The 13,941-nt window shown below is 42.7% G+C and overlaps 1 protein-coding gene across 1 annotated transcript in view; it reads left to right on the top strand.

The window, feature by feature from the left end:
• Positions 1–8,741, top strand: part of tmem116 (transmembrane protein 116) — a 9,456-nt gene extending 715 nt beyond the window's left edge. The window contains exons 2-11 of the mRNA XM_020617358.1: positions 805–851; positions 1,720–1,783; positions 2,674–2,805; positions 5,676–5,780; positions 6,120–6,169; positions 6,262–6,345; positions 6,540–6,675; positions 6,989–7,133; positions 7,251–7,330; positions 8,034–8,741. Coding sequence (XP_020473014.1) covers positions 805–851; positions 1,720–1,783; positions 2,674–2,805; positions 5,676–5,780; positions 6,120–6,169; positions 6,262–6,345; positions 6,540–6,675; positions 6,989–7,133; positions 7,251–7,330; positions 8,034–8,204 — 1,014 coding nt within the window. The 3' untranslated portion in view covers positions 8,205–8,741. The remainder of the gene's footprint in view (positions 1–804; positions 852–1,719; positions 1,784–2,673; positions 2,806–5,675; positions 5,781–6,119; positions 6,170–6,261; positions 6,346–6,539; positions 6,676–6,988; positions 7,134–7,250; positions 7,331–8,033) is intronic.
• Positions 8,742–13,941: the final 5,200 nt, after the last annotated feature.

The following is a 13,941-nucleotide window of genomic DNA, read 5'->3' as shown; positions in this document are numbered from 1 at the left end:
GTACTCTCCAGGGGAGAATGTAATGCGTATTTAAATGTAAATTTAGGAAGTGGAAAAAATGCTGTTTGGTGAGTTAAGAGTGTTTGTAGTGGAGATCCCACCACTTTTTAAACTGATGCTACTGGTGAGTATTTTCAATAGTAAGAAATGGACCATCTAGTACATAAACTGATTGAGTCCTCTCACTGGTCAGTTAGCATGAAACACTCTTAGTGTTAAGCAGCTGAAATATTTTAGCTTACAGACAAAAACAGTAATAATAATAATCTGAAATGAAATGATGACCAAAGGTGTCTTGATCAGCAAATCATTCTTACACCAACCCCTCATCTCAGGTCTGTAGTTTAGAAAACAACAGGAGCATTTGATTTGATGATTTTGGTTCAGAGAATCTGGCCAGAAGCTGTTAGTGTGGTGCAGTCTCTACGTGAAGTCCCTGACACAGGCTAATAATCAGCTGCAGTCACATGAAACCTCACCTGTGGAAACAAACTGGTTTGTTTCAGTGGTGTCACATCACACTTTCTTCTCCCTCCAGACTCACTTCTGTGTGGTTTTTGAGTCTCACCCAGTTTGTGCTTGACTCTATTTTTAACACTTTCACTCATCACATCTGCCTGAATTTAAAGGAAACTTCTGGAGACCCTTTTTTTTTTCTATTCCTGTCAATAAATCCCGTGCAGCGACGATCTCCTGGCTGTGCAGTGGAGCCTGACAGATTGTCCTCTGGGCTCCACTGTGTCCAAACACTCTGCACCTTTGAAATGTTGTGAATGATGTTAAACTGCCGTGTCCTGTCTGCAGGTGTATGAAGCAGTCAAGTGGATCCAGCTGGTCATGGCTCTGCTCAGGTCATTCACTGCTACATTTTCTACTGGTTTCACTGGTCACTGCAAACACATCTTTAACCTTCTCCTCTCCACCTCCAGTTTTGAGCTAAAATGAACACAGCTGCAGCTCCTGCACCACAATGGTTCTATGAATAAATAAGGCCTTGTCAGAACAGAAACCCCCCAGGGTTTCTTGTCAAGTTGTCAGAAAGTCAAGGTCAAGGTGACACAGCAACAGAGCAGCAGGTCTCCGAGCTCAGCACAAACTGAAAGAAAAACATTATATGCTGCAGTTTAAACAACTGCCTGTGGCTTTACTATACTCCCAGGTAAATGGCACTGTGGGGTTGTAAACAGAACACTGATGAATAACTGCTTCAAATCTGGTGATGATATCACTGTGGGTTTTCATAAAGTCACTTACTTTATGTGCACAACCACCAGGGTAGATACTGTAGGTATGTTTGAAAACTATGGCAAAGCCGAAAAATAAAAACTAAATCTAACTGTACAAAACAGAGTTAATGTCTGATTCACTCGAACTTTTGATGTGCTCTGTTTTTTACACTAAATACTTCAGTCATCTATTTGTCTCATCCACGAACTGCTCAGTACATTAAACTTTAATTTCTGGGTCATCTACACAGTAAAGGACCAAGAGGAAAGAGCTTAAAGGTCACTGGACCCAGACAACAGAAAAAATGTAATGTTCCAGTCACCATGAAATAATCGGAAGCTTGTTTTTCTTCCCGTTTGTTATGTCACAACAATAACTTTACCTTAATGGAACCAGTTTTTCTCATAATAAACATGTGAAGTAAATCATGTTATCATCATGTGAAGTAAATCTGTGATGTCTCGTTTAACACTACTCTGATTCTGTCTGCAGTATTCTGGGTTCAGGCTCCATCATCATCTGTGTGATGTTACAGAGGCTCTGTCGGGCGCCAGAGGTCAGTCGTTCTGTTTGCCTTTACATGTTTCTGTTTACTGAGTGCTCCACATGTACAGGGCCACATTTGAGTCAAAAGGATTCAGAGCCTGTGAAATGATGCTCAGAAATCATTTGCAGTTACACACAACCCTTTGTAAGCTTGTGTCACGTTTGTGAGTGGGGTGATGTTACGGCTCTGGCCTTTTGCGTATAACGCTCGCAGTAGGCCAATTAGTATGTGGAGCTGTCGATCTGGGACTGGTTCCCCTGCTGCTTCCAGCTGGTCTTTGGTCCGCCCTCCCTTACAGATTGGTCCAGCATTCCAGACCAGGGCTCCAGACTAACACTTCATACTGGTGGCACTGGTACTGCCATGTCTCTCAGATGGTGACACCAGTGCCACCAGTATGAAGTGTTAGTCTGGAGCCCTGGTCCCTGAGCCTGATCCACCAGAAGAGATTCAAGTGAAAAGTTTCCAAGACATAAACAGACTAACAGGTGATTGACCTGATTTAAGCAACAGTCTGGGGCGATTACAAAGGAAAAAATAAACTCAAAGTGTAAACAAGGGGTCCAGGGATGACACATGCGTCTCAGAGTCAGTGTGGATCAATACATTTGATAGGTTTGAAGTCTCCGCCTAATGAGACGAGCGAGTGACAGGCCTGCAGATAAACGTTGCTTTAAAACCATTTCTCAACACATTTCACAGACTCATCATCTTTTGACCCTTACCTTTGTAGGTTTTATCTCACTAGTAGAAAACTATATAAAAGCTGATGGGGTGGCAATAGGAAAAGGCTCAGCTGTACACAGGATGAGTATCAGATCTGAAACCAGTCGTCCTTCACAGCAAGAGAGGAATCTGCACCAGCTCAACCTGCTGTGTTTTTCTCTGTGTGTTTGCAGCTGCAGCCTCTGTTGCTGCTCAGTGCGTCTGACATGCTGCTCGCTCTCTGCTGGTTGAGCGGAGCCATGCTGTTCTCGAATCACTGCAACAGCTGGAGCGCATACTGTTACAACCTGCACACTGTGGAACAGGTAACACAACCCGACACATCCGAGTCCTGATCTCCCCTCGCTGTGTCTAAACACCAGTAAACCCACCAGTGACCACACTGCTGCACCGGCTGACGTGTTCCTCTGTCACCATGAACACACACACTGGAGTTTACACTGACATATACTCACTAGAGACCAAATGTGGATTCATCCACTGCTGAAAATAGTCCCCAGCAGATGCACTGTTTGGTTGATAAAGACTACGGTGAGCAGCCACAGACAGGAAGTCAGAACGAACACACTGCTGGTGTTTGGGATTTTTTGACAGTAAGAAAAACGGACAATAACACCAGACTTCTACTTGAAAACAATCTTCTTCATCAGGTCTGCACTAAATATGATGGAGGCCTATGTAAACACAGTAGTTCAAACCAGGTTGATAATTTCACATCAGAAATTTCTGCCTTTAAGTTTTTCTTCATGATTTTACACTAGCAGTGCAGCTGTGATCAGGAAACAGGCCGAGAACTATTCTAATTATCTCTAAAATGATTAGTGAGCGCTGGAGTTTGGGTCTTCACCTCCATTTTTGCTGGTGCTCATTTATTAGCTTTCTGTTGCTTTTTGTGAACAGCTGATGCAGTTAAACGCTTTCTTTCCTTTACACAATTACAGCTGCACTGAATTGTTTATTCATTTTTATATGAGGCTTGTCTCATATAGTTCTATGCATGTTTCCATTTTCATTTTGAAATGTCCTCATCCTGTAGGTTAGTGTCAGGTGTACCTGGGCACATCTCACTGGTACAAGATGCACATGGCCCCAGTGACGCTAACTTGTTTATTTAGTCACAAATTCAACATTTAAACCACAAATATTCTTAAGACATGAATCCCATGACAGCAGGAGGTCACAGAGATGCCACAACAATGCAGTCACCGTACCCAGTGCTCAAATTCATGCTCTTTATTTATCATGGGGAAACTTTTGTGCCTTTCACATATGTGCTAAGCTACAATGGAATTTCCTTCCCTCAAAACAAACCACTGTATGTTTCCTTAATAAACAGCCAAAATAAGGAACCTTCATAAAAAGTTGTTTCTCTACAGTTGACAACTGGGGAACCTCAACTTCCTTCTGAGAAATACAACTGAAATTAAATGCCTCATTGTGTTTTTCTACATCAAACCTAATGATAAAAAACAGGCATTGGCCAGAATTATGAGCCAAACCTGTTGCCTGTGTTAAACAGGGATGAGTTTGCACATTGAGCTCAGAAACACATTGCACACCAGGTCACTCAGTGTTAAACTGTTTGTGCTCAGAAACAACATGAGACTTACTCACATTTTCATGTTCGAAGACACGAGCCACACAGGACCATAGGTTAAACACAGGACCCAGCTGCCACGGCAGCATTCAAACTCAAATTAGGTCCATCCCACCAGCTCAGGGATTGGAGGACAGATGTGTCAGTCACCCATGTGATCACACTAGACTGTTTCCATTGGACAGAAGAGCTGGAGTTGCTTTCCTGTTGGAAACACGCTGTGATGATTATTCTGCTTCATCATGAAGGCTCTTGGTTGTAGATTTAATGCTTTGTTTGTGTTAAAATCAAGAAAGTTAAAAAAAGGAAATAAGAGTTGATTTGAGGAAGCTGAAAATTCCACAGGACGATTCCCAGTTCAGGAGCTGAGTGAAAACCAGTCCTCCTGACCACCAAACCATCATCTCCCTGCCACTGCAAGCTGGCCCTGTCAGATTGTGACCTTAATGATCTTTTAGCAGCCATGGCCTCTGTCCTCACCTGTGTGGGAAACAGGTCTCTGAGGGTCTGGCAGGGAGGACTCCTGGTTCAACATGTGCTATGGGAACAAAGACAATTTTGAATCAATCATTAATAACCTTCACTGTTTTAAATAGAGTTGTATTGACAGATGTTAAGTGGTGAAATCCATAAGAAGCTACATCTGTTGCAATATTTTCTTATAAATCCTTCACACAGAATCTGCTGAACTGCATTTTTAATCCTTTAGTCCACTTCACGTAAATAAAGAAGCACCTGTTCCCATACTTGGAGTTGAACCTAGACCAGCTCAGAATCTTTACTCCCTTTGGGACACTTTCAGGACTTCCGTTCAAATATCTGTACACAAAAACACTCCTATGTTGAAAGAATAGGCTTCCAACATTCACATAAATATGTGCATTAGAAAAGTGAAATAAGGTTCAGACAAGTTAATATGATGTGGAAAACAGTGCAGGGACAGCTTCACTACACACTGAATTTAAGATTAGCTTTACATCTGTACTAGGAGCTCTGTCTTAATAGACAGTTACAAATGTGTGTGTTCCCATATCAGGAATTGAACCCAGGCCACCTGGGTGAAAACCAGGAATCCTGACCACAGAACCACAAGGGACACATCTGTTATTAAAAAGTGCTCCTGCTTTCCTCAAACATTGTCACACTACATAAACTATGAGGTGCATTTATGCAGAAAGACCAGAATGGTCCTTTATTATCATGTTCTGGTTAAATACTGAGTAGAAACAAATCTAGTGACCTGTTTTTTCAGGGCAGTTTGTCCCAGACGACCCAGTCCAGAACGGACCCTGAACTGGGTCAGTCAGGGATGAAACAAAGCAGCAGAACCAGGACAAACTGCAGACAGGATGCAAAAACAGAAACCAAGAAAAACACCACAGACATTTCTGACCTACATCCATTGTTCAGAATCATCAGCTGTGAGTTTCTTCCCTTTATCTATACACTGTGCAGAAAGTGCACGTGTGCCATGAGGTCCTTATTTAGAAAATAAGTGCAGTGCAAGTGAGTGCACAGTTGCACAAACAAGCACCAGACAAAAGGCTGCTATGAATGGAACTTTTTATGTACTTTCAGGTTCTGTACATGGCCTCCTTCCTCTACACACTCAACTACGTGTGGGACCTGTACAGGGGAATCAGAGAGATGTTCTACAGCTGCCTGGATGGATACTCTGTGCAGGTACACGCAGACCGTACTGGTGCACACAGACCACCCTGTACAACATTTTAGCCAAAGACTTGTCAGGCATCAAACTCAAAATGAAATGAAACAGCATCTTTACACTAGAGAACAGGCTGCAGCAGTCAACCAAGGTCACTAAGGACTCAAACCACAAACATCTGAGACAGACCCATCAGGGATGAATAATATCCTTTTAGGATCCACAGCATGAAGCTGAAGCTTTTTAATGATCTGCTAATAAAAACCAGTCAAAGTAGAGTCCGCTGCTAGTTACGTCTACATGTGAATCTGGATCCGTCTGGTCCCTCATCACCTTTTCCTGTTTTTATTCCCTAGTTCTCCAACAGAGTGAGCACAGCTGGCAAAGTCACTGCTCTGCTTTCAGTGTGAGTCCAGTAACACTGTGTGATAGTAATCCTCCTCTCTACCTGGGTCCAACAGAAAACCGCTGAACACACTTGTCTTCCTGTGTTTGCAGGCTGATTCCTGTGCTGCTTATGACGCCTATATTTATCCAAGGGAACATCAGCAAATGTCAAGCCAACTCCAGCGAGCCCTACAGGTGAGAAGGAAACCCGACACGTTCCGGTAATGACACCGCACACCGCACAAGAGCTTAAACTTCCCAACTTTAGATTTAATTTACCTGTAAAGTCTCAAAGTCATATAGAAACATGGAAAATCAGTAGCTACGTGGTGCTAAGTGAAAATGCCAGATGTTTGTTTTGACCCTCACCGTGCACCATACCAAACCAGGTGTCTGCTGATGCACACCGGAGCACTGTACCTGACCTTAGAGCAGCAGCAGCCAATCAAAGTCTGCAGCCTGCTGCACGCCTACAGCATCACCATCTTCCTTGCCACCTTCATCGTCACACTAATCAGCATCACAGTGAGTTCACACGTGACCTGACATGAAAACGTGCATGTGGATCTGTTCTGTGCACCTTCAGAGAGAAACTGGTTTCAGTTCATGTACGTATTTAAAAGTTTCACGGTTTTTCATTAAAGAAAAAGTGTTTGTAGATTTATAATCCTGACCAAAAGGAAACCGAGGAAGGGAAGGACGTTAAATTTCCAGGTGCTCGATGCCCATGTTAGAAATCTGTCAAATCTGCTGCAGAGGAGCTTCAGCTGGGATGCAACACCATTTGTCTAGATGGTTGAATACACAGTAAATAAACACACCCCCTCTCCTGCGCCAGGTGCTCGTGGCGAATGCCCGGGGTATTTACAGGCGAGCTGTGGTGTCAAACGGTTACCTTGGCAACCAGCAGCAAGCCTCCTTCCAAGTGATGAACCGACGGATGCTCCTGTACCCGTCGGTCTTCGTCCTCTGCTGGGGTCCAGGTATGTGTCTTCATTCTGAACAGATGAGGCGGGGTGTCAGGCTTTGGCTGTTTCTGATTGGCTGTTAAGACTCCAGTGCTGAGTTCACATGTCAGCTTTTCCAATGTGTCTCCTCAGCGGTGAGCCTGGCTTTTCTGCAGGTGGTGAAGCCCTCAGTGTGTCAGGGCGACGCCGGGGTAGCCCTCTACGTATTACAGGTCAGTCTGCTGCAGGACTGGGGCTAAAATACAGTGCAGCTACTGTGTTCGTGTTATATTTCTTTGTGTCTCTGTGGTAATCACACTGACTTTTCTAACAGTGAAGATGAACTTGAAACAGATTCTCTTGTGCGGGGAGGACAGTAATCAGTCCCAGGTATTAGAACAGAGTTTGGCCCCTAAAACCAGTATATACATGTAACTGTGGTCACACTGGGTACCAGGATTCATTGTATGTGAGCACTGCTGCTAGGGGCCAGGTTAGTAACTTGTTTGTATCTTTTTTGGTTTGGTCACTTTAAGTCCTGAGTTAATGGTGTTAATCAGTGGTTTGAGTCTCAAGATAAATCTGAGGGGGTCCCAGACAATTAGAAATTTCATAAAGGAGAAGAAAACTCTAAAAAATAAAATAATCTATTACTGGGGTAATTTTGTAATGAAATACTGAAGAATTTTACATCTCCAAGTCTTTAAAGTGAATTAACATAAACAACACACTGAACCCAGCTCAGAGATGCACGTGCTGTGACCTGTGACGAGAGGTTAGCAGCAGCTGATTCAGGGCTATAAAGGATCACAAAGCTTAAGAACAACTGGAATAAAACCTGCAGAACAATCAGAGTGCTCTTGGTAAAATGTGCAGGAGAGTGATGAGATGTGTCCTCAGGTTTCTCCCAGTGACATGAGTGTCTTCTGTCCTCAGGCCTTCACCTCAGCCTCTCAGGGTTTCCTCAACTGTCTGGTCTACGGATGGACTCGTGCGCACATCCGTCGAGCCTACAGGACCGTTTTGTCTCGGGACGTGGACACTCAGACGCCCCTGCTGCGGTCCCAGAAGAAGGGGACCTACCAGTCCCTCCCCAACATCAGCTGAAAGACACCGCACTGACGGGCTGAGGCTGAGGAGGGGTTTCTGTCATCTGCAGCACAAAACACCAAAGGAAAGTCTGAACTTTCACTTTCACTAAGAGGGAAAACACCACAGCTGCAGAGGACACACACTTCCACCTCTGATCCTGGACCACTGGGGCGAGAAAAAGGGAAGAAGAAGAAGGAGAGGGAGTTTACGACAAGAGGAAGAGCGACGAAGAAAACAGGATTTGAAAGACTCATGGCCGCACTGAGTCTGCCCTGACGTGACCTCACAGGTGGCTTGTTGGTATCCAGTTCACCACTGGCAAACAGCCTCTGTGCAGTTCATTAGCATCACCCCAGTCAGAAGCAGAACTGCACAGAGCAAAAAGATAAAAACAAGATGTCTGAAGTAGCTGTAGCCCGATCTTAACAAATTCATGCGATTAGAGAAATTCAATAGAAAGTTTGAAGTAATTTTTAGTTTTCATGCACAAGTGGCTACATTCATCTCAGTTTTTACCTTTCAACTTTCCATAGTTCCATTAGGATGATCAGTGTATTGCAACTTTCCATAGTTCCATTAGGATGATTAGTGTATTGAACAAGTGTTAAAACAAGTGAGAAACCTGAAGCTCAGTTCTGCTCCTATCTCACAGGGAAGGGAAGTCTGAGGTTTAAACTGAAGAGATTTAAGGCTGAGTTGGAACTAAAGAGGTACAGTAACTGAAGCCTCCTGAAGAGGCAGGTTTACGTCTCCTTGTGGCTCCAAACATCAGTCCAGGAGAAATGTGAGCGCTGCGTGTTGTCACTGAGGTCTTCATCATCATTTTGCTTCTCCAGCTCCAGGGGTCATTTCTCTTAAAGTGTCATGAAGAATTACTGTACAGAAGCTTAGAAACATCACAGTAGACATGGAGAGTAACCGATGGTACCGATGAGGTGGTTAATGACCTCGGAGTTTTGTTGAACTGCATTGCTGCTGACCAACCATGCAGACACTCAGCAAGGGGATCACACCACCTGACCACAGCGTTGCCCACAGAGACGCCGCCGGACGCAGAAGCCCGACCTCCCTCATTATGTGAAGTGGTGTTCAGTGGGGGTGGGACATCACTGCCTCCCCCCGATCCCCCTCCTGCTCCTGGACCTGCTGTGGGCGTTTAGCCAGAATCTGCAGGACCACGAGTTTCCTCTTCAATCAGACCTCAACTTATCAGAAATACTGAAGTTCAGACTGAAATTCAAAACTGAGATCTATGAAATGAAATGTCAAGTTTTTCTCTTGTCTCTACAATAGCCAGAGAATTTGCTTAAAGGTAAAACAGATATATGTGTGATTTAGTTTTTGGACAGAGGTGTAAAGTTACTGTTCTTACAATATGTTGTCAGGTACTTGTACTTTACTTGTATTTTATGGTACTTTATACTTCTGCTGCACATTTCAGAGGCAAGTATTGTACTTTTTATTCCACTAATATTAAAGTTTGAATTACTTTTGAACTTTTGCTTAAATAAAATTTTGAATGCTTCTGCCTAAGTAAAAGATTTCAAAGAAAAGACAAACACATCACATGTACAGAAACTGTAGACAATCCAAAACACACAGTGACAGGTGAAGTTTTCATTTTGTCTCCTCAGCTGAACATTGTGAACTCAATTCAATTTATTTATATAAACAGTAAATGGTTTTGTACTTCTATAGCACTTTTCTATGCATTGCAGCACATTCAAAGTGCTTTCACACTACTTGGCCATTCACACACCGGTAGCAACTGGGGGCTCAGTGTCTCACTCAAGAACACTTTGACATGTTGTCTGGACAAGCCAAGGATTGAACCACTAATCCTCTGGTTAGGAGACAAACTGCTCCACCTTCTGAGCCACAGCCATTGCTCAAAATCAATTGTCTCAGGGCACTTTACATAACCAGGTCTAGACCTTACACTGTTACAGAAAAACCCAACAAATCCCCCCTGAACAGCACTTGGTGATAAACTCCCTTTAACGGAAGAAACCTCTGACAGACCCCGGCTCTTGGTGGGCGGCCTTCTGCCTCGACCGGTTGGGGTGAGTGGATAGAGGAGAGAGAAACGAAAAGCAACAAGACACACGAGGTTGTTATGGTGCCATGAAATATCAGCAGACATACCATAACATGCTAACTACCTTTCTGCCCTCCTTCACTGTCCTACTAGGTTTAGAATACTACACAGTAGCCACAATATACAGATACACAGTATACATACATATACAGCATACACACATACAGTATACAGTACATCCATATGCACACACATATAGTATATACAGTGTATGTACTTTTATATACAGTACATACAGCACATATACACAACACTATACACTACAATATGTAATATTAAGTATTATATATGTGTGTATGCTACACACACACACCATTTACACACAAAACCACACAATAGTCCAGTATTATTCCATATAATCAGTCAATAATCCACAGCTAAATGTGCCAAAGACTGGGACAGTGTTCCTATGGAAGCTCAGTGTATGAGTTAAATGATGTTTACCCATTATTTGGCACCAAAGAGGGGGGTGCCAGGCCATCCTACATCTAAAGAGCCCCACAATAAGCAACACTATTTTCCAGACCTAACCTGCCCTTAACACAAATCATCCCTGAACCCTGTCCTCACCTAAGAAAAGAGCAGATATGTGGCTTGATGCACATCGTCTGCATAGTGTTTGCTAAGGTCGAGCAGTGGCTTGTCCAGCTGTCTCGTAGTGGCAGTCACCTCCGGTTGAGGTTCTCTGAAGTTGCTGTGTTCAGATTTATTGTCCAGAAATCTTGATTTAATATTCATTCAGTTTTCAAAATGAGAACATGATTTGATTTTTATGTATTTACTATTGAAAGGACATAAATTATAGACATTAATCAGCAAAAGACTTTGCATATCAGTAATTTTGATTTGAGAAGCACCAGTGTTGCAAATAATAACATTAACAATCATTAACATGCAAATAGTTTTAAAAATGGCATCTTGACTTACTTTTCACAGCCTATGGTATTTAAACCAGTAGATTAAGATTAGGATTTACTTCAAGTGTTTCATGCTTCACGTTGCTCAGACTTCTCCCAACAGTTAATGAAACTAAAGGCGACATTAAGTGGAAAATCGAAGGTTCACTGAACATTCTGAATTCTTGTCATTTAGGAAATTTGAGACCTTTCACAGCCTCTGATCAGGAGTCCCTTCACATGAACAGAAACTCTGCTTACTCACACAAACTCGTGTGAATTGCGTAATCTGATGTGTGTCACGCTGGGCTCTGAGTTGTCCCAGTGTGGTTATATAATCTGTGCCGTCCCAGGTGATTACATACCTTCAACCAGCGTCTGTTCCTGTGCACAAACAGCCCTGATCAGAGGAGGGTGGCACTCAACATCCCGACAAGACAGCAGCAGCAAATGTCACAGAACCAACAGGAAGGAGAAGAGAACAAACAACAACTTGGCAAAGGTTCTGCAGAAACTCTGTGAGCACAAACAGCACAGTGGACTAATTACTGGGAGAAAACTCATCAGATACAACAGGTTTATTTAACAGGGACAGCGCACATGAATGAACACTGCTGTAAATGTGTTGGAGTCGGTCTGAAATTGGGCATAAGATTAAAGCTCATTTACAAACACAGAAGAGGAGACTACTGTCCTCTATGAGGACAGTATTATATTTTCAAGTACAGTATGCAGTATAGAGTATCTGAAACTGTACTCTCAGTGACCAGTTATAAGGAGCCAACCTCCTGAGACAAAAAAGAAAAGCAGGAAAATGTTCTAATTAATTAATTTAATTTAATTTAATCTAATTTAATTGGTTTAAACAACACAATTCACCAAACTGTCTCTGTTAATCCCTGTTATTAGTACTGTGTACTACTGTGTACTAACTAGAGGAAGTTTGATTCCACTTGTGTCACTGACCAGAATCCTGATAAGACTTTGAAAGTTTATACTGATATGTTGGGAAATAAAAAGGTAGTGTTTTGTTGCATGGCTCCATAGTTTCTTAAGAAATGACAGTACACACAGTACTACATTAACTATAGTTGTGAAGATTTCTGGTTGTGTTAGGCCAGGTGTGTGTCTGAGAACCACTGGAGGTGGGTGGTGGTGAGTGGGTGCTGCTCACAGGACTGAAACCATGACAGATGTCTTCACAGTGTCTCTGTCACAGAACACAATACAGACAGACAGTCTGTGGTAAAGACAGTTTCAAAAACTACCTACATGGTCAGATGTGAGGTGGTGGAACTGAAAAAGTGTTTTTATCTTTTGTGTTAACTGACTTTATCCCAAAAAGTGTCTAAGGAGAAGAGCAGTGGAAGTCATTTTGTGTAATTCAGGTTTATTCTACAGGGAAATTATGATGTGACAGTGGGACTGTGTTGAATATAATGTCTAGACACAACATTTTAATGTGTTCATATGAGGTTTCACTAAATCATCTGCTGAAATTCTGTTCGAAATGAGAGATGCATGACTTTCTGTAAAGTAATGAGATTCTCTGTAACAGACTCTAGTGCCCCCTGGTGGAATAAACACACATGACACCCGGTGTGTGGCTCAAGCTTTTATTGTGTGGTCAGCAGGGAGGAAACAAACATTAACATCAACCTTTCAGGAAACAGAAGAGGCCATGTTCCCTGAGGCAGCATCTGAACAGAGGCCACAGGGCAGTCAAAGGTTTCTCCACAAAGCCAGAAACACCAACACTTGTCTTTTATTTTCTGTGATCAGAAAAGACAAAGAGAGGAGGATTACAAACACGAGTCTATGGCTTTATCATTTACACAAAACATTCTGTAATTAATTACATGGTAAACATATAAACAGTATACATATATAGCCATATTTATGGGGTAAAATCAACTGCTCTGTAGTTTAGTTTGGGCATTGTAGGTCTGTATGAAGAGAGAGTCTGGTGTTCAGACTGGCACCACTCTCATGTCTGTTAGCTTAGCTTAGAATAAAGACTGGAAACAGGTAGCCTGCTTCTGTCCATACGAAAATAATTAACATGTTATAGCGTCTTAAAACAAGTGGATAAAAGACTGTTATTGCAGTTCTAATCTATTAATTCTTCAGTCATGTCAGTTGAGCTGAGGAGGCAATGCTTTACAAACTGAAATCAGAAGCTGAACATTACAGGTGTGAAGAGTCATCGTGTCTGTGTCAGTGGAATAAGAAGCACACAATGCTCTGTGTGAGGTGAGTGTTATAGAGGAAACAGAGATTTACTGATTCATCATGGCTTTAGAGGCATGGTGACAGTTGTTGAACAAGAGGTTGTAGTCCGTGCCTCCGACGTGCACAAAGTCAGCGACAATCTTTGAACCCCCAAAATCTTTAGGGGGACTGATTGGCTGCAGAGAGAAGGCAAGAAAAACGGAGGTGGTTAAAACACCTGCAGTTTGTCCTTAGCTCACGTCACTCAGTGTCTGTGAAGCAGGAAAGGTCTGTTTATCTAAAACACTACTTCCAATCAAAATTTGACATTGTGGTAACTTAAGCTTCTAATTTTACATTTTGCACTGAGGAAGAGGCACTTGTCTGGACTGTAAACTGTGTAAGAATCTAAGATTGAAGTTTTACTATTGACTCTCTAAAACAGTCTCCACCACCTCCTAAGGGAAACTTCTGGCTCTGGAGCTGCTAAACACTCCACTGTGTTCCCCAGCTGGTCTCTGGCTGGGTCTGACTGCCATTTCCTGCT

The sequence above is a fragment of the Monopterus albus genome, unplaced genomic scaffold, assembly GCF_001952655.1.
Source record: "Monopterus albus unplaced genomic scaffold, M_albus_1.0 scaffold189.1, whole genome shotgun sequence".
Classification (NCBI taxonomy): domain Eukaryota; kingdom Metazoa; phylum Chordata; class Actinopteri; order Synbranchiformes; family Synbranchidae; genus Monopterus; species Monopterus albus.
The sequence above is the reverse complement of the archived record's forward strand: the minus strand, read 5'-3'. Positions and strand labels throughout refer to the sequence as shown.